The sequence below is a fragment of the Hippocampus bargibanti genome, linkage group LG06 (assembly GCF_051943395.1).
Source record: "Hippocampus bargibanti isolate YZ-2025 linkage group LG06, ASM5194339v1, whole genome shotgun sequence".
NCBI lineage: Eukaryota > Metazoa > Chordata > Actinopteri > Syngnathiformes > Syngnathidae > Hippocampus > Hippocampus bargibanti.
This window is the reverse complement of record NC_142739.1, coordinates 6416512-6438550: the sequence shown is the minus strand read 5'-3', so window position 1 is coordinate 6438550 and position 22039 is coordinate 6416512. Positions and strand designations below refer to the sequence as shown.

The 22039-nt window shown below is 41.9% G+C and overlaps 1 protein-coding gene and 1 long non-coding RNA gene across 2 annotated transcripts; one reads left to right on the top strand and one right to left on the bottom strand.

The window, feature by feature from the left end:
• Positions 1-1238: 1238 nt before the first annotated feature.
• On the bottom strand, positions 1239-13832 carry gapdhs (glyceraldehyde-3-phosphate dehydrogenase, spermatogenic). The gene is made up of 11 exons (XM_088999688.1): positions 13749-13832; positions 8222-8281; positions 7103-7199; positions 6819-6925; positions 2914-3004; positions 2712-2830; positions 2536-2617; positions 2276-2427; positions 2016-2178; positions 1839-1936; positions 1239-1730 (listed from the first exon to the last, which is right to left on the bottom strand). The coding sequence occupies exons 2-11, from the start codon at positions 8248-8250 to the stop codon at positions 1661-1663; spliced, it is 1008 nt and encodes a 335-aa protein (XP_088855814.1). The 5' UTR covers positions 8251-8281; positions 13749-13832; the 3' UTR covers positions 1239-1660.
• Positions 11447-20527, top strand: LOC148896258 (uncharacterized). The gene is made up of 4 exons (XR_016115435.1): positions 11447-13592; positions 14566-14727; positions 16402-17308; positions 19621-20527. It is a non-coding gene; the product is annotated as an uncharacterized LOC148896258 (long non-coding RNA).
• Positions 20528-22039: the final 1512 nt, after the last annotated feature.

Genomic DNA, 22039 nt, shown 5'->3' with positions numbered 1-22039 from the left:
TACTTCCGCCTTCCACACTTCCTAATACACTGTCTGTAAGTAAGGAATCTGCTTAACATTAGTTATCAAGTAGACAGGATGAATTTAGTACAGAATTATCTTTATTTGGCAAGGATGGAAATGACCTAATTTGAATTTGTCTCCAGTAGTATGAGCTACACTAGTTTTTCACTAACAAGTAACTACAATTTACAAAGGCATGACATATCTGCTGTAAATGCTGCTGATACATTTGTTTATAACTGCTATCCCATAGTGGACCAGCGGATGGCTGTGCTTTATTTTTCTTGACATTACGTTGGGTTGTCACTTCCGGTACAGATTTACTTTCCGCGCTACTTTAAGTTTCATTTTCACTGAGAAAACGGCGAGAATGGACATGCTTTATCGCTGTTTTGTTTGTCTCAAAACTTCCATTTCGGACGGAAAGCTGGTTTGTCCGATTTAATTGCATACGTTTTATTTCATTGATGTAAAGTCCAAATGTTTGTGTAAATAATAGCTATATTTTATACTTGTTTGTGGTTCTACGGTGGTGGTAGTGTCATTGGTGATTCATCATGCAAGTGAAATCACATTAAAGAATTAACCATCAGTACAAAGAACCGGAGTCCTCTGTTTCGAATGGAAGCACATCTGCTTTTCCTTTCGTCTTTTCCCTTCAGAGGTCAATACCGCGAATCAGTGTCCTCCATCTTCAGAGGTGTGATTCGCATGTTTGTTTTGGCCAAGATTTCTGTAGCTAGTAATGGGTAAATCACTGTAAGTCTGCCTGTGGGTTAAAGACGCTGTGTCGCCACCAGACCGAGCAGCATTCCACATTGGCCCTCAAAAATATACCTCATTGGGCTTATAAGCAGATGGTCACCAATTGCGACTGCATGAACATGTCTGTTACATTGCTAAAGATTAGTCAATTGATAATAATGAGCTGAAAGCACACAGTCGAAAAAAGAGGATAATACTGTGAAACAAGATAGACATACCAAAAACGTGAAAAAGGGTATAAAATGGGGGAGCAGTGAGAAGGTCAAGTGTAGATATGTTGCGTTCAGGAACTAAAGTTGCAACCCATATTATACTTATTACCTACTCTATCTTGAAATTTCTTTTGTAACAAGAGGCAATATTTTCCTGTTGAGGCACTTGAAAATTTCATATGAAGAGACATTTGTAATTAGAGGTACCACTGTACACGTATCATCAATACATGCATCTATAAAACAACAGGACACATCTTGAAGGTTTAAGTTTATTTTTTTTTTCCTCATTACTCTTTAGAGGGGTTACAGTCACCCTGCCCTTTCTACTTCCATTGGTGAATAAGCCTTTGAAACACACGAACATGGAGATGGATACAGCAGTTTATGACAGTATTGAGCCATAACAACAAATCTACTTGGGTGGGAAGAGGTGCAGAAGGTAGAGGGGCACATAGACACAAATACTGTCACAAGCCAATCATCTCACCATCAAAGGGAAATAGATGGTTAAATCAGAACACAACACATTTTATTTCTTTCTACTTGTACAGAAGAGCTAAGTGACTGTGATGTAAGGACATGGTTATGAGTGGAGCCTGTGTGAAAAAGAGAAAGGAGGGGATAGCACACGATTGGGGTGGTCCCTTTCTGGACAGGCGTTCAGCAGAGCCAAGTGTCTACTCCTGGGAATGCATGTACAACAGCAGGTCAGCAACACGGTGGCTGTAGCCACACTCATTATCATACCTGGAGCAGGGCACACAAAAACGAGAGGATTGGATTAGTACATTAAACATACTGTATTTTGTTTAGAAGAATTTGAGAACAAATGCAGAAAGAAAAAAATGCACTAACCAGGAAATGAGCTTCACAAAGTTGTCAGAGAGGGAGATGCCAGCACCAGAGTCAAAGATGGAGGAGTGAGTGTCACCAATGAAGTCAGAGGAGACTACCTGCTCAAATGGTACAGGCAGTCAGTGTCTGCTAATTAAATTTTTAAAAAAGTTGAGCTCTTGACATTATTTGTGTCACCTGATCCTCAGTGTAACCAAGCACTCCTTTCATGGGCCCACTAGCGGCCTTTTTGACAGCATCCTTAATCTGAGCATAGGTTGCCGGCTTGGACAGGCGACATGTCAGATCCACCACAGACACGTCACTCACAGGCACCCTGAACGCCATGCCTGTCAGCTTACTGGGGACAAATTAACACCATCGCCATTTGTAACTTCTTGGTGTCCATTAACAAAATAGCACAGGGAGATTAATTTGTTTCTGTTCATGTCCTTTACCCGTTAAGCTCAGGAATGACTTTGCCCACAGCCTTGGCAGCACCAGTAGACGCTGGAATAATGTTTTGGTGAGCCCCACGGCCATCACGCCAGGCCTTAGCACTTGGACCATCCACTGTCTTCTGAGTGGCCGTATAAGCATGGACTGTAGTCTTGAAAAAAAAGCAACAAGTCAGAAGACTATAAATACAAGCCGACCCATTTCCAAACAAAATTGCATTTGTCGTGATTACTGTAGTCCGGTTTTACTGTAATCTTACCATGAGGGCCTCCTCAATGCCAAAGTTGTCGTGAATGACTTTCGCCAAGGGGGCCAGGCAGTTGGTGGTGCAGGAGGCATTGCTGTTCACATTGACAAACGTGTTATCTTTGATGAGGAGTGGCGACTCACGTCAGTCACCTGCACAAACAAATCTTGAAGAAACCCCCATATTACCTGACAATCGTCATGGAGGAGGGATCGTATTTGTCCTCATTGACGCCCATGACAAACATGGGGGCATCAGGTGAGGGCGCTGACACTACCACACGTTTAGCCCCAGCAGTGATGTGAGCCTATAGTCACGAGGGAAAAAGCATACGTTAGAAACTTCATAGAAGTTTTGCGCAGTGATGTAAAATTGAACTCATGTACATACATTCGCCTTCTCCACACTGAGGAAGACTCCGGTGGACTCCACAACGTACATGGCACCAGCTGTGCCCCAAGGGATCTCAGCTGGCTTCATACTAGTCAGAAAAAGAGGAAGAGCTCTTTAATAGATCTTTAGGTGTTACGGTTGAAAGTTCAACAGGCCATTGGGTTTGAGTTATTTCAGTTGTTTATATGAATCATAAGGGAATGAGGATACATTTCTGAGGAGGTTATCTCTTATTTAGTTTTTTGAAATTAATCTCGTGTTGATGTAATGGGTGATTTTAATACGGTGATGTCCAATAAATCTTTATTTGCTCAACGCCGTCTGCAATTTTGTGATGACTATAAATGCACTCCAAGCAAGTACAGCTTGATCATAGTTTGACTCACCTCTGTTTATGAAGCATGGCACATGTCATCTTGGATAACTGTACTGTGACCACAATTGATGCTGATAATTCACTGGGAAGTAGAGTGATACACTTTGAAATTGGCACCTCTCCCAATTGCTGCTTGGCAACATATTGGGAATGTTGCCCACCTGGCTAATCATAGTAAGGCAGCTTTATTGAGTATATTTGGATTGGTCAAAATTGAGAAAAGAGGATGTGGCTGATTATGCTCTCTTGATCTACAAGCAAATTCAAGATTTTTTATGGACTTGGGAGGCCAAAATGTGCTCAGATCCAAGCTGTGGAATTTCATGTCATGCTGAGAATCCCTGTGCCATGTTTGATGACATTGTGAACCGTCTATATGGTTCCGCTGCGCCCTTTCATAAACATAAATGCAAGGTAACAAACAGCAGGGCTGGGTGGAATGAGTTTGTGGCTGGGATGTATGCAGCTACTAAAAGAGGCCCCGAGACTGGTCAGTCGCAAGATTACCAAAACAGGGTGGGGTGTATTCCAGTGATTTTCAACCACTGTGCCGCGAGGCACACTAGTGTGCCGTGAGAAACTATCCAAATGTAAAATTTTATAAACCTTTATTAATCATTTGTCCTGTGTCTGTGCTGAAAAGACTGCGAGGGTAATTTAATATTCGTCCGTGTGGCAAGACTTCACTGATTGCCTATTTCCTGCGAGATGGTTTGTGGTGTGCCGCAAAAAAATTCCAATGTAAAAAAATGTGCCCTTGTTCAAAAAAAGGTTGAAAAACACTGATCTATTGGATATTAAAAAGCTCACAAATGCTATATATTAAAAACAATGCATTACATTTCATTCAGAAAAGTATGAATGAAATGAGCAGGTTCCCTTTCGAAAAGTGTCAAAGTGAAAATGTCACATATTTTTGCCAAGAGGACGATGTCATGAACAACAAGACTCCACATCCTGCAGATATTGACATTCAACCCTGAAAAACAGGCATGGTATCCCGTCTGCACCACCTTTTTAATCGTGTTAAAAAGCAATCAAATTATTCTTGATTGGGACCATATTGGACAAGAGAAGAGACAGTTAGGGCAGCGTTTATCTTTGAGGCAATTAACATGGGGGAGAATTTTCAAAAATGTGGTATCGACTATATCCATCCATCCATCCATGGCTGCATTTTCGGATCCACAGATTCTCACAAGGGCAACGGGGCATGCTGGAGTTTATTCCAGCTCTCTTAAAGCAGTAAGCAGAGGCACCCTCCGCTGGTTTTCAGCAAATCACAGTGCACACACTCTCCACACACTAACACACTGGGAGAATTTAATGTTCCATTAAAGGACAACCGATGTCTCCGGACAAGTTGTGTCTATAATTTGTAAAATGGCTTCAAATTACTTTTACTGAACGTATTTTAAAAAGATTCCACCGCATATAGCTATATTTTACGTTTTAAGACTTGCGCTGAATATTCAGGAAGTCTTGTTTTTGAGTTGGTGACGAGTCCGTATGTGACGTCACTAAAGGAATGCCCCCTGACCGAAAAAAAGACACATTTTAGCAGTCCTTCCACCACGTCAATGTATTTTGCTGTATTGTTTGGTCTGAAAACCTTGTGTTGCACCCAAAAGCCGCTAGAAGAGGGTGTTCAAGCTCCATACAAGGAATTTATCAGCCTGTGGAAACGGAGGTGGCCACAGGAGGTCGCCATTTTGTGCCTCTTTTCTGGTGATCGTTTCTTCCCAATGTTGCCTCAAAATGGCATGGAATAAATTCTTTAATCGATTGCAAACATGTATGCTTTCGTCTTCAGAACTATTTGAATCATATTCATAACTGGAGGTGTAACAAGAAAGCATATTCTTCTAATCTGAAGCCATTGTTTTGATTCTCAAGTAATGCAAGACGTCTTGGCGTGACGTCACAAACTAGGCGCAGGACTTTCTGAAAATGCCCAATTCGCAGCTAAATTTTTTGCAGATTTTGGACAATTTAAGTCATTTTCATTGGTGTTTTGCATTTGAATAAAAATATCATACTGCGTGTTTTGGGTATTTTAGATGCTATAAAACGTTTTTCTGATGTCAGTTAAGAAACAAAAAAGTGACATCGGTTGTCCTTTAAGCCTCTATGCATCACAGGGCACACAGACAACTGACGAACCCCACTCCTGCTGAGGGTCACACTGAAGTCCCATTTAGTGTGTTCCATTAACTTGCCTCCCGTGTTTTTGGAATGTGGGAGGAAAGCAGAATACCCTCAGAAAATCCAGAGATTGGTCGGGAGAACATACGAATTCCACAGAGGAAGTCCGGAGCAGGAATCAAACCCTGGACCTCTGCGCATTGAGGCCAGCGTGCCAACCAGTCGCCCACCAGACCACCGTATGAATTACATTTAAAATATCCCTGTGACAGACTCTGCCCACTGCTATCCATGTGCTGAACCGGTTCCTAGTGTTTTGCCCTTATTTTGTCTGAACTGTTGGTGAACACACCTGATAAGTGTACTGACAACAGTCAAGTCGTCGTCTGTTTCAAGTGCCTCGGCATTACTCAAAATAAAGTGAGAAAAGGTGAATTGCCATAATGTGTTGTCGCTCCTCTCTTGAACATTAGACACAAAAAGGATATACATATCTTTAATAACCCAATTTATAAATGGTTCAAATAAGGGTATTAAATAGTGTGTTAAATTAAAAGTGACTAAACTTTGAAAACAATCCATGGTTAGGGTTCCTGTTACATCATAAATTATGACAGTCGAGCTAGCTATCAAGCTACCTACATAGCTATCTGTTAGTTATCTATTCGCGGTCTAGTTGGCTGGCTATCTCTTATCTATCAGTGGTCTATCTCGTTGCCTAGTTCTCTCTTAGTTATCTAGCTTGCTATCTATTTGAGTTACTTCTGGGTTGAGTGAACGCTGGCGTGTGTGGCTGCTGCTGCTCACCCACAGAAAAATTTATCCAGTTGCTGTAAAATGACGGTCAGAAATGAGTTTTGAAAATCGATTATTATTATTATTATTATTAGACACAGACTTTAATTTGAGAAACACCTTCATTGAACCAAACAGTGTCATCTAGAGGAGTTTTTTTTCATGAAGCAAATTTGAAGCTTCATTTCATTGACGAGTGCAAGGGTGCCCAAACATTTTGGACCAAAGATCGACTGCTCGATCAACTAACCTCCCGGGACCGACCCATTTCTGAGCGGGCACATATTAGAAAGCACACAAAGTCAGTACATTTGCAGGATGTGGACTCTTGTTCGTCATGACATTGGCCTCTTTGTGAATAAAGTGAGGGTCAGTTCAATTACTTCAACTTGTTATTGGCGACATGGTGAACAAAGGGCGTGCACCCCGGATGACTACTGATGGCCAAAGCTGAACGTTCCTGCAGCGAACGAGATTGTGCTTGCTGTATAAAAAGGCAATGCCCCTCTCGATATGATCTGTGTATAGTCATTGGTGCAAAATGAATGGCAATGAATAGCAAGTTTGTGTATATGTCCATGCCTACCATTGGAAGACTGAGATGGCTTGGCCATCCACGACCAGCTTGCCATTCTCTTGGCACACATTACCCTTGTACTGCCCATGGGTGGAGTCATACTTGAACATGTAGACCTAAGATGCAGGTGCAAAGATTTTGCTCAGGATGCATGGTTTTGATCAGCGAGTGCACATTGGAACTGAATAAAAGGCACGATAGGGCAAGCTTGATTGATTATTCTACTCTTTAAAACATTTCCATATCTGTTACCATGTTACACCAACATGGGCCGAAACATTTCATTCTCTTACCATGTACTGCAGGTCGATGAAGGGGTCATTTATGGCCACAACCTTGATTTTCTTCTGAAGGCAAGCCCTCAACACAAGTCGACCAATGCGACCGAAGCTACAAAAAAAAAATAAATAAATAAATAAATAAATAAATACAGTAAAGTCTCGTTATATCGATAGTCCCGGTTATATCGATACTATTTCTATGCACGCACGGAGAAAATTACATGCAAACAGGGTCGGATATATCGATAGTCCCGGTTATATCGATATTTTTTCGGACTCTCTTGAATATCGATATAACGAGACTTTACTGAAAATAAAAAAGACAAAGACATTCTTAGTTTTCTTTCACAGTCATTACTAGAATGAAAGATGAAAATGCATTCCAACGCGTCTTGTAAGTGTGCTCTGTGCAAATTGTGTTCCCCCACTTTTCGTAAGTGATTGGCTTTATACCCGCAAGCAACGTGAATTTCTGGGAAGACTAAGTCTCATTTTTTGTGTGCAATATTTACACTTAAATCGAACAATTATGAACCCTTTTTCATATGTCCCACCCTTGTAAATTCTTGTAACAATGAATGCACTTTTAAAATCCTTGTTGTGCAAAGCTAAAGTTTGTTGCCATGACTGCTGTTGGTTCCTCGTCATTATATACTTTTAAACAAGACTCCTGGAAGTAGTCATGACAACTAACTTTTGTATAAAAGGCACATAAATTCATCAGAGTTTTAAGTGCGATTACAACATGGGATAAAAAGAAACCTAGTTAACAGCTAGGCAGCGCACGCTGAGCTCATGTTAATTTCTGAAGGAACCTTGTACTGCCTGCACTGGGCTCTGTTTTTGGGGCACTGAGTATTTGAATGGCACATTCGAACAAAAAGACGGTCCAAGTGAAGCAGTGTACTCAGAGCGCATTTTGCATTGGACTCACAAACGTATGCCAGCGACAGTTTAAGGGCTGCAGAGAAGCAAGGGAACATAATGCAACAATATTCCCAGACCTGAAATAATGAATGCAACCCGATCACATCTTGATGAGATTAGAACTTTTCTTCTAACAAATGCAGAATGCATGCGCAATTATGCAACCTACAATCTCCTAAAACAAAATGTGTATTTCTAACGCACCCGTTGATTCCAACACAGAGCTCTGGCATGGTTGCTATGTCTCGTGGAGTACAGGGTCACCTGGAAAGAAGAAAAATAAAACAAAGCTTGTTAATAAAAACTTTGTTCTATGGAGTGACACCAAAGTAAGAAATGCCCCTTCTTCTATGTGAATGTTGTCTCCTGAATGTGAAAACATAAATAGTAACGTAAATATTCAAATTGGACTCAAGGTGACATGTACAGGTACATCTTAGGAAGTTGAATGTAAAGGAGTGTTTCCATGCTATGTTAGAAAAGTACAGGTTTTGAACTGCACCGCAAGCATTTGTATTGTGTCGTGTATGGACATGTTTAGAAAACAGTGGTAACGATGAGAAGGCAGGGAGAAACACAGGGAAAGAGGATGGAAATTGGACACTGCAAACAGATGAAACCAGACACGATAGCTGGCATGCATTCAGCTATGATCCGCCTTCTACATGGCTAAAGCTTTTTTTTTTCAATCTCCTTTCATTTGTTCTGTGTGTGAGATCAACCAGGGGAGAGGCATCCAGAGCTCACATCCTGTCCCTGCCTTTGTTTTTCCACCTCAATTGTGCCATTGGTAGGCTCTCATTCAACACACAGATTGACTTACTAGACTGATTCTGCATGAGAAAACTTCATGCCATTAAATGTTTAAAAAGGCACGTTTATTTCCAAAACTTCCAACTTCCAAAGTCAGTGGCATTAATTTGAGTTAACCTGGTGAGCTCAAGTAAATCAACGCACTCACTGCAGGTAGTCCTTGACACTACTTGGATGTCATTTTGGATGGCTATAATCTCCTTAACTGTTGTGTGCCTATAAGTGGGTGACACAGGATAGACAAGCTATAAATGGGTAAACTCATTATGGTTGCACTTAAAATAAAAAGATGGGATAAAACATTCTTTTAAATATTTTGTGTGACTTTGAAAAAAAACTACAAATGTTTGCTGTGGTTTAATTGTAACCCATTTTGTGTGGTTTGAACAAAAAAATGTCATAAAAAGATACAGTGTGACTCCATGCTCTCTTCTTTCACCTTTACATCAACTTTGTGTATACCAAAAAAAAATCACCTCCATTCTTGACATTTCCTTCCTTTGCTAGCCCTGCCTTAGATAATGGGAAGACTCTAAAACTGCTCACCCACAGAAAAACGTACCCTGTGACTGTAATGTGACCATGAGACTTTTGAAAGGCGCTTATAGATGAAATGTATTATTATTAAAACAAAACGGCTCCTTTGCAGATAATTGAAATGCATTTGCAACCCAGCAAAATTGGTTAGTCGTTCAGAATTTCAATTTTAGGAACATCTAAAAAGGCATGAGCTGAACTTCCAACGATGTATTGATCATTGTACTAAGTTGGCAAAAACATTAGAATGCCTCTTGACATAATTGCCGCAGATTGGAATAGGTAGAAAGAACACACTCACTTTGAGTTGTGTGCTTCCAGTGATAATACGTTAGAAGGCAGGGGTAAGAGTGAAAATATATTTTGGGAACTTTCCAAATGATAAATATTGAAAGCACATGCTTTGGCATTTGGTGGAAAATGGGGAATAAATAATATCGCTCATGAAAATCGGTTGTGAAATGTGCCAATAGAGTACAACTGCGATAACTCAAATACATGGTAAGTCGTTGAAATGGGCATATTAAAACTCTCTCTCATGAAAGCGCCAATGGGTATATGATTTGAACAGCACTGCAGTAGTTAAAGCGATATAAAAACTTCAATTTACACTTAGAATTCATTCAAGTGACAAAGAGATTGATCCGATATTCAGGACACGCATTACATCCGACAGTGCACAGAGGATGCATTGTGCCTCGTGGACGAGTCAAGACAAATGTGAACAGCAGCTTAAAATCTGCTGGCACTCATTAAATAGAGAGGGGGAGGCAGACATTGATTCTCGAATGGTCCCGTAGCCAAATAAGAATGGAATCAGAAGAACACAATTACTTTTCTGTTCTTCTCTCTTCCTCGAACTGCTTGCCACAGGTTTTCATTTCTGTTTCATTTATTTATTTATTGCAATTAAGCATACATGCTACAGTATTTTTGTCCTTTTTGCTGATCTTTTGGTCCCCCACCCCCTTCTAAGATATGACCCATTTAGTGGGGAAACTGGGTGAGAGGCAGAGGGGCCATGGCTGGGAAAAGGGGTTTATGCCAAACAATACTCCTCCATTTTGTGTTGGGAGGGAGGAGGGGGGATCCAGGACCTACATTTTTTTTCAGCAAAAACCAAAAGCGACAACTGGTAAAATTATTGCAATTTTTCAGCCCCTCCTACCTTTCATTTCTTTCTGACAAATGAAACTTGAACCAAATTTCTTTATGGCTTCCATTACCTTGGTTACAAAAGATATTTTCCAGTGCAGGCAGATAACTGGCTGTAGGTCATGAAGATTGATTGAGGCCACGTTTTTACTTGTGGCCCACATCCCGAAACAAGGCAAAGGCTTTGGTGAGAATTGTAGTCCTTCCAATAGAACAGAAGAACTCCGACTACGCTATTTTCCGGTATGTAAGGCGCACCGGAGTATGAAGCGCACCGCCAATGAAGGGTGTATTTTCAAAACTTTTTCCATAGATAGGCTACCAAATGAAAAACAAAGTAATGTAATTTATTCCATACATTGTAAGAATGAAAATTGTAAAGAGCAGTACATTGGGGAGACTCAACAAATTCTCAAAAAAAAGACTTTATCAACATCGCAGGGATAATATAAGTGGACCTCAATCGGCAGTACATTTTCACCTAAAAGCTAGCAACCACTCATTTGATGACAATGAGGTTAAAATCTTAGCGAAAGAACATAGATGGTTTGAAAGGGGGGTAAAAGAAGCGATTCTTATAAAACAACAAAATCCTTCATTAAACCGGTCTGGTGGGGTGAGGTTCAATTTGAATCGTTCATACAATAGCCTGCTTAGGCAAAACAGGTTAGGCAACTTTCGTAATGCTGATGAGGGTCGTTATGCTGATGAGGTGATACCGGTGGGAGTGGGGGTAATAGGCCAGTCGTTAGTCAGGAATGTAGGAACAATCAGTAGGGCCACGGGGAGGGGTCTTCTGCCCCCCCAACCTGAGAGTAGGGACCTATCATAGCGGTGTCCGGCGCCACCATGTCTGGACATTAGGGATATATAAATGGGGCCGATACGACCAGTCAGACTTTAGTTCGCTGACGAAGGCTCTTGGATAGGAGGCGAAACGTCCGAAACCTTCACTTTTGTACAGATGACGGCTGAAGAAACCTTCTCATCGATGGACCACTCCTGTAGGACTGAGAGCTTACACAGACGTATTATGTTGAACGACAATGAAGTGACCTTAAATAAATACTTTATACATAATTAAGGCTATATTTTTGTATAATATAGATTTACTTGTGATAAATGATGAGACCAGTGTTACTTATGTCGATCTACTCGACATGATTCAAATATCAGAAAATGAAAATGAAATAAAATATTTGACACTTGGGCAATTATTTTCACCATGTCTGCGAGCGAAATAATATGCCCGATTATTTGGTCAAATCTGGGTTTTAAACCCCTGGCGCCTTTACTGACACAACCCACCCATACTTTTTTTCCCCTTAAATCCAGGCTTGGGTCAGATCAGTAGTGGCTGACCATTGTTTCTGATAAAATTCACCCCAACAAGGACCGTTTAAAAATAAAGGATTATTATCATTAAAAAGCAACAGAATACCTTGCAAGCAGTGGACATGGCACATGAATGCACAAGTACACGGATAAATGAAAGGTGTGCCTCAGCCTGCAGAGGATTCAAGAGCACACTTGTCACGTGATGACTTTGCAGAGGCAATCCAGGTAACACTGGAAACACTGCCCCTCTTGAAGAATGTTACCAGAATCCACCATTTGTTCCACCAGCAGAGATTACATAACTGATTATGTATGCTACGTGAAAAAATGTGAGTATTCTAAGTGGGAGTTTTTATGACATTGGCATTTCAAGTGACATTTATTTTCTTATCACTGGTAGCAAATACATATATGGACTGTATATATTTTTGAACTAACAACTTTCACTGGGAATAACCATAAACAGTACTTGTAAATTACGGCACACTATTATATTATAGACAGGCATAAAAACAGATATGGAATTCTTAGATGGAAACGCTTGTGATACGTGTCACGCATCTTCCAAATCATAACCAGGCGTGAACCGATATGGTACCGATAACAAAACTAAGCATCTCCGCAGCAACTCCACGCCAGTAATGATGACTTTCAGTCACAGTTTATACTATGGAGTCAGTGATGTTGAATCTTCTGAACTTTATCTGAGATATGATAAGTTAGCTGCTCATCTGTGATGTAATAGCTGCAGGCCTGCATCGACCTTCCCCAGCTGGAGTTATGACCTTCAGCTATGAGACAGGGCCTCACAAGCAACATCAGTAAAATATGCATATCAAGACACTGTATGCTTAAATCAGACATTGCTATACTTTTGATATAAACAAATCAAACAGGCATGGCCTAAACTGCAGTTGAAAACCATACGTTTTTTTGTTAAAGTTTCAAGCCAAAAACACGTTGCAGTGTGGTCAATCACATGCAAGTAAATTACATAATGTGGAAAAAAACGTGCAGTTACTCCATCACGCCAATGAACTTCGTAAAACGCGCATGCACAAGCATCCAAGGAGAGCGTCACGACAGACTTCATTCTGAAATGACACGCAGTCACGTAGCTCTTTTCGCCCAGGTATTAACCATCTTTTCCTCACTGCTGGATCGCGGCCAAATAACAGGGCTTCAAATCAATCATACATATCTTAGCGTGATTAAATTATATCTATTTCAGGGTATTTCTCTGGAATAGTTTGAAATGCAGTGTGGTAGTCTGGTAGGTTATGCAACACGGACGCCAGTTCACTTCCGCAAAGATGCAGCAAAATGAGCCGCCACACAGTCACCGAGCAAGGCTGCTCCTGCTTCATACGTATGCCCCCGGTCCCCACTGCATTCTTAGAAACGGCGTTTCCCGATGGAAATACGTTTTTTTTTCTTTTGAATATTTCTAAATTAACCGTGAAGATCACATGATGCAACAACGCACGCATCCCCTCTAATGCTCGGGTTTATCCTCCATTCCAGGAGGAAGTGAGCAATATTAAACGCTCTTGATATCACCAATTCGTCACCTCACGAAAACATCAGTTGAAAACGAGTATTTGAAAATATCAAGCACGGGAAATGATGATATTCAGCTTCCGCGAGCTTAAAGGGCGTTGAGCATGGACATAAGACACGATGTCGTAGTCTCCTTTCCCGAGGCAATGCTGCAGTGCACACCGAGAGAAAAGTGAGTTTGATAACCTCCGTGTCTCCTCTTTATGATTACGTTACAAAACACGTGTTAGTTCAAATCATCCGCTGTTTCACAAAACTTGTCGAATACGTGTTGCGTGCTACGTAATAGTGTGAAATAAATAAGAGCGAAAGTAGGCTTCTGCCTTACCTCGAGAACGAATAATCCTTGAATGTGAGTGCGCAATAGACAAGGCCGCCTTCCGCTTTTATAGATGACACGTGACTCGCTGAGCCAGGTTTCCGTGGCGACGTGACGTCATACCATCCTTGCTGCTGGCATCCATTCCGAATTAGGCACAGTCTACTGGACCGTCTTCTGCTTTTATAGTTGACACGTGACTCTGTCAGCGGCGTCCATTCCGAATCAGACACATCACTCGGCCGCATATTGCTTCCGCTATAGTCAGCGGCACATTCACATATTTTACACAAGGCGGTCAAGGAATGGGGTAGAAATTATGACATCACAAGCAAATCACAGGCGCAAAGACAATGTCAATCCGAAAATGATAATGAAGTATGAAGAAATAGTATGTTCAATGGCACTTAAGAGTTTGATGTTTGTCTTTATTCGTAAATTGGTTAGTTGTCAGATCTCCCAGGGAAGTGACACGCAGACGTAATGTGTCCAAGAGCTTGAGCGTGGCGTGGAGTCGAGCAAGTCGTGCTGTGGTCTCCGTCCGACTTGTGCGAAGGCTACTTACATATGCATTTGCATGCGTGGGAATGCGTCAGGCTGACTTGAAAGACTTGAAAGACTTGAAATTGAAAGGCGCCTTTGAAAGGCAAGAAAAAAGCCCACACGAAACAGTATGCCACATTATCTGATACAGTTTGGATTCAATACATAGCACATAACATGTTAAAAACATCCATCACCATCAACCATTTTTCCATCCATCCATCCATCCATCCATCCATCCATCCATCCATCCATTTTCCACACCTCTGCATCTTCATTACAGTAGTGGGCCGTGCTGGAGCCTATCGCAGCCATTTTTGGTCACAAGGCGGAGGACACCCTAAATTGGTTTCCAGTCAATCGCAGGGCACAGAGAACATGCAAACTCCTGTTGGAGGAGAAGGTCGGCCTTACCTTTCCTTCGCGTGTTCTTGAAGTATGGACGGTGAGCAGTGGCGGTCCGTGCACTTCACACCTAGGCCTTCAGTGAAGTCCTGCTTCGTCCGACTTGAACAAATATCCCTCGTAATACGATAATTTATGACACAACGGCTGGAGATATCATTTAGAAAAGCACACACACGCAGTACTGGGCGTGGCATCACCTTAATCGTCTACAACACAGGCTATTTTCCGGAGCAATTACACATCAATAAATCTGCATCAGCAATTAGAACTTGTCACTATACGTGATACTGCAAACACTTAAAAATAAAAGGACATTTAAAATTATTTGACCACAAAGTTTCATGAAGTCCACCAAGAATATGCAATCTTTAACAAGATTTTACGCTAAATTACAAAATGTCAGTTTAATATAAGAAAAACAACAAGACATTCACAAAACGAACTATTTGTTGAAAATAAAAGTAAACAATTTTTTTTCATTTGTTCTTGAGAATAGGCTTACCTACATGCGACAGCGAGTCGTCCTCTCCTTCAGCCATTGTGGGTTAAAAAAGCAAGTAGATATACTTGTTTTTTCTGCTAAAGTTTCCGGGTTTCCGGGCTGAGGGCTGAGGTAAAATGAGTATCCAATCACAGGACGCGTACGTCATGTTCAACGCGAGGCCCTCTAGCTGGCCTTACTGTGCCAACTCGTGATCTGATTGGCTATCGCAACTATCTATCAACTACCCGTTCATGTACAGTGCACAGACGCCCTCACTGTTGATTCTGAAGGCGTTGGTCAGATTTCATACAGCCTGGCGACACAAACTAGCTGAATTCTGATTGGATTAAAAACTCTGACCTAAAACTACAACACTGAAAGGAGCATAACCAAATGGATATAACATCAAGAAAACAGTATGTAGAATAATTATATATATATTTAGAAAAAATACTTTTTTAATGAAATTGACTTTTATTATAATTATGATAATGATGTCTGATTATGTTAGGCCAGCAGAGAAGGCCTTGCTGGCCCTGACGGCCCACCACTGACGGTGAGGATGTTGATTGTCCAAATCGGATGGAGACTGTGAACAGTACCTTTGATGGGTTTTATTGTTTTTGGTTTACAATTTATTGCAGTACGAATCGATTCTGACTTCCGTGAGTTTAAGCATTCATCAAGAAAAGCATAGGAAACAAACAGACAAAAGTTTATATATTGGGATCATATGTTAATGAGAGGCAGGCTGTCCTGCCACCTATGTAAATGTCATGAAACAAAGAAAGGTTGATGTAATTCTCAGAGTATGAGAAGAGAGTCCAGACTGTTACCATCTGGCTGGCGACCAACGGGTGGCGCTGTCGGCCCCGCCTGTACCTGCACAGGTGCTGGTCGTCCTGATCAGTGGCAGACTGCCACGTTCTGGTTGGCGACCAATGGGTAGTGCTGTCGGCCCGCCCTCAGTTGCTCAGGTGTTGGTTGTCTTCATCAGTGTCAGTTAAAAGGACTCCTAGCACGACCATTCGGTTTCGGGTCATTGTATGCATTTTGCATGCATTGTATGCTGTGCATGTGTTTGTTTCATCTTCGAAGACTTTTACTTTTGGTTTTTCTTTGATACTTTGTATTTGTCTGTTCAGATGATTTTGATGTTTTCTATTTTGTTCCCGTTGACTTTATTGTAATACAATTTCTTAAATACAACCTGCTGCTTCCTCCTAGCTGCTTTTTGGGATCCACAAACGCCATCACCACCTTGCAAACCGTGACAGAATGACCCGACCAACCCTCGATCCCGCAGGTACAACGGACCGGTCTCATTTCCACCCTGTGCCTGGCAGTGTAACGTCGACGTCGAGCCATGCGTCGTCACGTGATTGTGTGAGATAGGGTCGCACTTAAGCCCACGACAAGCCGTGCCGCGTCCACGCCCACGTCAGGCCGAAACCTCTTTCCAGGTGGCCATCCAGGGTGACATTCGATGTCTGGCAGTGCAACGTCCACGCCGAGCCATGCGTCGTCACGTGATTGTGTGAGATAGGGACGCACTCACCTCCACAACAAGCCGTGCCGCGTCCACGTCAGGCCGAGACCCCACTCACCGCTGGATCCCGCAGCTGCTAAGGACTGGTCTCGTTTCCCCGGTGCCGGGCAGTTCACGCCCACGTCAACGTCCGCCCGAAACCTGTTCCCATACGGCCGTCCGGGGTGCCACTCTGCGCCTGGCAGTGCAACGTCCACATCGAGACATGCGTCGTCACGTGATTGTGCGAGAAGGGTCGCACTCATGTCCACGACGATCCGTGCCGCGTCAACGTCCACGTCAGGCCGAGTCCCGTTCCCATCAGGCCGCCGCCCATCATATGCTGGAGAGGCAACGGTTGCCGTCTCCAGCATTGTTGCCTGGCAAGTTGGACGTTTTGGGAGACTTTTGGAACTTCTGGAGGTAGTCCCTTGAAGGGGGGGGTACTGTCATGATCTGGTTGGCGACCAACAGGTGGCGCTGTTGGCCCCGCCTGCACCTGCACAAGTGCTGGTTTTCCTGATCAGTGGCAGACTACCACGTTCTGGTTGGCGACCAACGGGTAGTGCTGTCGGCCCCGCCCTCAGTCGTCTTCATCAGTGGCAGGTAAAAGGACTCCCGGCACGACCATTCAGTATCGGGTCATTGTATGAATTGTGCATTGTATGCTCTGCATGTGTTTGTTTCATCTTGGCAGGCTTTTGGATTGGATTGGATTGGATATGCCTTTATTAGTCTCACAGTGGAGAAATTTACATTTCACAGCAGCAAAGTGATGGTTTTTCTTTGATACTTTGTATTTTTCTGTCTGTTGAGATGATTTTGATGTTTTAGATTTTGTTCCTGTTGACTTACGTCTGTGTAAGCTCTCAGTCGTACAGGAGTGGTCCATCGATGAGAAGGTTTCTTCAGCCGGACCACATCTGCCAATTATTGGAAATCTGCCTTACTACTACGTATTTTCAATTTAGGGAGAAAATTTACAAACAAATTCATAGTTGTGCTATGGGCTCACCAGTTTCACCCATAGTGGCTAATCTGTACATGGAAGAGATGGAGAAACAGGCCCTCACATCCTTCCCGGGGACAAAACCTAGACATTGGTTTAGATATGTGGATGATACTTTTGTCATAATTAAAAAACAAGAAATTCAATCCTTCACAGATCACCTCAACTCGGTAGACATCAACATTAAATTTACTTGTGAGGACATAGACACAAAAAAAGAGAACCAACTAGCCTTTTTGGATTGTAAAGTAATTATAAAAGAGGACAGAGCGCTAAAACAGTCTTTAGGAAGTCAAAACATATCAGGAAAGCACTCACTAACTCACTAACTGTGGGTACCCTCAGTGGTCATTCAACAAATGTCAGAAAGAAAGAATAGGGAATGAAACAAAAATTCTCAAGATCCAAAAAAGGAGAGGAGTAACTCTACCTTACATTGCAGGAGTTTCTGAAAAATTACAAAGAGTCCTTTGGCAACACAAAATTCCTACTTATTTCAAACCGATAAACACGGTAAGGCAAAAATTAGTGCATCCAAAAGATAGGTTGCCAAATGAAAAACAAAGTAACGTAGTTTATTCAATACATTGTAAGAATTAAAATTGTAAAGAGCATTACATAGGGGAGACTCAACAAATTCTCAAAAAAGACTATCAACATCGCAAGGATAATACTAGTGGGCCTCAATCGGCAGTACATGCACCTTAAAGCTAGCAACCACTCATTTGACGACAATGAGGTTAAAATCTTAGCGAAAGAACATAGATGGTTTGAAAGGGGAGTAAAAGAAGCGATTCTCATAAAAGAACTAAATCCTTCATTAAACCGGTCTGGTGGGGTGAGGTTCAGTTTGGATCGTTCATACAATAGCCTGCTTAGGCAAAACAGGTTAGGCAACTTTCGTAATGCTGATGAGGTGATACCGGAGGGAGTGGGGCAAACAGGCCAGTCGTTAGTCAGGAATGTAGGAACAATCAGTGGGGCCACAGGGAGTGGTTCTCTGCTCCCCCCAACCTGAGAGTAGGGACCTATCATAGCTGTGTACGGCGCCGCCATGTCTGGACATTAGGGATATATAAATAGGGTCGATACGACCAGTAAGACTTTAGTTTGCTGAAGAAGCCTCTTGGATAGGAGGCGAAACGTCCGACACCTTCAAATTTGTACAGATGACGGCTGAGGAAACCTTCTCATCAATGGACCACTCCTGTACGACTGAGAGCATACACAGACGTACGTCTTTAGTAAGGCTACGCACACTGACCAATACTTACCTTTCGATTCGAACCACACTTTACAACACAAACTAGGCGTTATCAAAACCCTCCAGCATAGGGCTAAACTAATACCAACAAGCGTTGAAGGTAGAGAATTATTTACGACGTAAACAATTTGTGTCACATTCACTCTCAAAATGGCAGGGAAAAATGCACAACTAAACGATAATATGAAGACGAACACAGGACGTTTTTAACAGAGTGGGAGACTTTATATTTTTTTGTTGAGCGTAAAGGCAAGCCATTCTGCCTTATCTCTCAGGCGTCATTAGCGCATTTCACGCAAACATCGACCAGGAATTTCCCAAAGGGACTGAACTTCACAAGCACAAGCCATTCAACGAAGGGGAGTTTATTAAAAATGCCTCAGTGACACTGTTGAAAGCTTGTCTCCTGAAAACGACAAACTAAAACGAATGGTAGCAGATGTCTAACTGTCCCGCCATACTGTTGAACGCAGAATATCAGACATTAGCACGGCTATTGAATCACAGCTGCACTTGTTGCGTATTTTAGTGTCGCATTGGATGAAAGTTGTGACATACAAGACAAGCATCAGTTGGCAATATTTGCATGGTCTGTGAAAAAGGATTGTGTGATCAAAGAACTCCTTGCTATTGTGCCATTAACAGACAACCCGTGGGATAGATGTGAAAGAAACAATGATGGATTCACAGATGAAGCTGTGTTGGAGATGATCGATCTTTGTGAGGAAGACCAACTGAAACCTGCTTTAAGGGAAGGGACCATTGGGTTCTGTAAAAGTGTGCCAATGGAAAAATACCCCAATGTCAAACCGGCTGCGCTTAAAATACTGTCAATGTTTGGGTCAACATACGTCTGCAAGTCTGTGTTTTCTACCCTGCAACATGTGAAATGATAACATCGATCCGTTCTGACTGACACTCATGTAAAAGAATTGATTTGTGTGGCAACAACAGAATGCAAGCCAGATTTAATGAGGATGGTTCAAGACAAGGAATGCCAGAAGTCCCACTAAGCAACATGCACGATATTGTAAATTATTATATTTTTGTTTGTGGGCTTGGTTGAACTGAGTTTGTGTGTGTAAGACAGTGTTCTTTGTTGAAAATGTTCCTATGAGTCAATTTCTGATATATAATTTGTATTTAAAATTTGATATTTATAATAAATCTGGCTGAGCAGAGGTCTGCGTGTCTGAGGGATGGGGTGATGGGGTGTTCATGTGTGCCCATGTTTATGATGTGGCTCTTTGCAGTAACATAGTAAAAATGTGGCTCTTAGTCTCTGACTGGTTGGCCACCCCTGCTCTAGATGTTTGTCACGGTGCTCCTCGCTGTAATGATATGAGTAAATCGTATTTGCATGTTCTAGTTCTACTAGTGATGCCTGGCTAGTATAGATCAAAGGATGCGCTCCTGCAAGTTAGTCTGATGAGAGCCTATGAGAGCCACGCATGTCAATTGCCTTCTCCCTCCAACCAACACTGCCGTCCTAACCAACACTGCCGTCCTAATAAAGAACCTCAACTCTATCCAGAAGTTGTATCATTTACCGAACCCGCTTACACAAAGCAACACACTCGCTTGCTAAAGTGTCACGTAACAAATGTGTACAAATCTACGTGGAGTTGGATGTGTACACTGTGTACATTACATACATGTATTTGGTCACCTTTTGGGAAATCTATCTATCCATCCTGTCACCGATGCTATCTGACTGACTGTTTAAAATGTTCTACACATACAATTCGCAGGTCTCCAGTCTTCAAATGTTGATGTTTTTACCTCTTGAACGGCAGACGATGAACTCCAGCTCTGACTCAACAAAACTCAAATATTAAGCGATGGCGACAGCTAGTGGACATTTATCGTCGTGGGCAAAATTGAGATGCGATTTTTTTATGCGCATTACAAACATACATGCATAGGACTCACTGCGTTATAAGGCGCACAGACGAGAAACTAAAATAGAGACTTTTTTTCACCGTCTCAACAAATAGAGCTGTACGTGGCAGCGGCATCATCGAGAAAAACTCGCGCGCGCACACACGCACATTTGCGCACATGCGACGCGCACACACGGGCGCGCACACGCACACGCGCACGCACAGAAATGACTGTCCTCTCGGACCCAGCATGCAAGGCACTTATAATGACTTTAACAAACATGAAAACGCCGATTTGCCGGGAGAGCGGAGCCGCTGCGTGTTCACGCGCCGCCATAAAAACAAAAACAAAAACAAATAACATTCATTCTTCAGTACTTTCTGTATGTACCCTCTTTGTGATGACATGAAGCAGTCCTAGATGAAAGAGGAGAGGATCAAAGCATCCAGCAGTTCAAATTAGCATTTATTGCCTTTGTGGCTATCAAAACTCGACCAATCGCTATATTAGTATCAAATTGTATTTTAATTCATTTCTCCGTATTGTGAAAATAAAATATCTGCTGAGATAGTTTCCTGATCATGAATTCCTTTCCTTGCCGTTATTAAATGATATTTCAAATTGAGTCAATAGGGGGCGGTCTTGTCTTTGACACAAAGGTAAAAAGCTTCATCTTCACTTCATATCTTCCTTTCCTTTCGGCTTTTCCCTTCAGGGGTAGCCACAGCCATCAGCACAATAAGACACTCGCTTGTGTTTCTTTGTGGCTACACAACAAGAAACTCTATGAGCTTAATAAAGGTGAAGATGCTCGAGAAAAAGGCAATGACAGCAAGGATAATAGTCATCGGCAACATAAAGTAAAACTCATCATTTGATGACAATGCTTTGCTCTTACCGTGAAATGGGTCTCTCCCTACATGATTAATTTCAAAGCTATTGGAATTATTTTTCTTTTTTTGCATTGAAAATGCAGCTACAACAGTTTATCTTACTGTAAACTATATGGAGTACACATACACATTTGTTGGTCTTCAGAGATCAGAAAAACAGCTAACACAAGTACAACACAAGACAAAATCACATACATGTTAAGGGTCACGATTTGGTCGGGAGATTCCCGATTTTGACCACAGTACTCAAAATGTTTTTAAGGCGAAACAAACGATAATGTAAAAAA

Bases quoted from the DNA above. Each gene is read 5' to 3' on its own strand.
- gapdhs (XM_088999688.1), bottom strand. From the start codon at position 8,250: ATGCCAGAGCTCTGTGTTGGAATCAACGG. The intron at 2,618-2,711 runs GTAATATGGGGG...CAATGTGAACAG, and splicing joins TCCTCCATGACGATTGTCAG to CAATGCCTCCTGCACCACCA. The intron at 2,428-2,535 runs GTAAGATTACAG...TTTTTTTTCAAG, and splicing joins GCATTGAGGAGGCCCTCATG to ACTACAGTCCATGCTTATAC.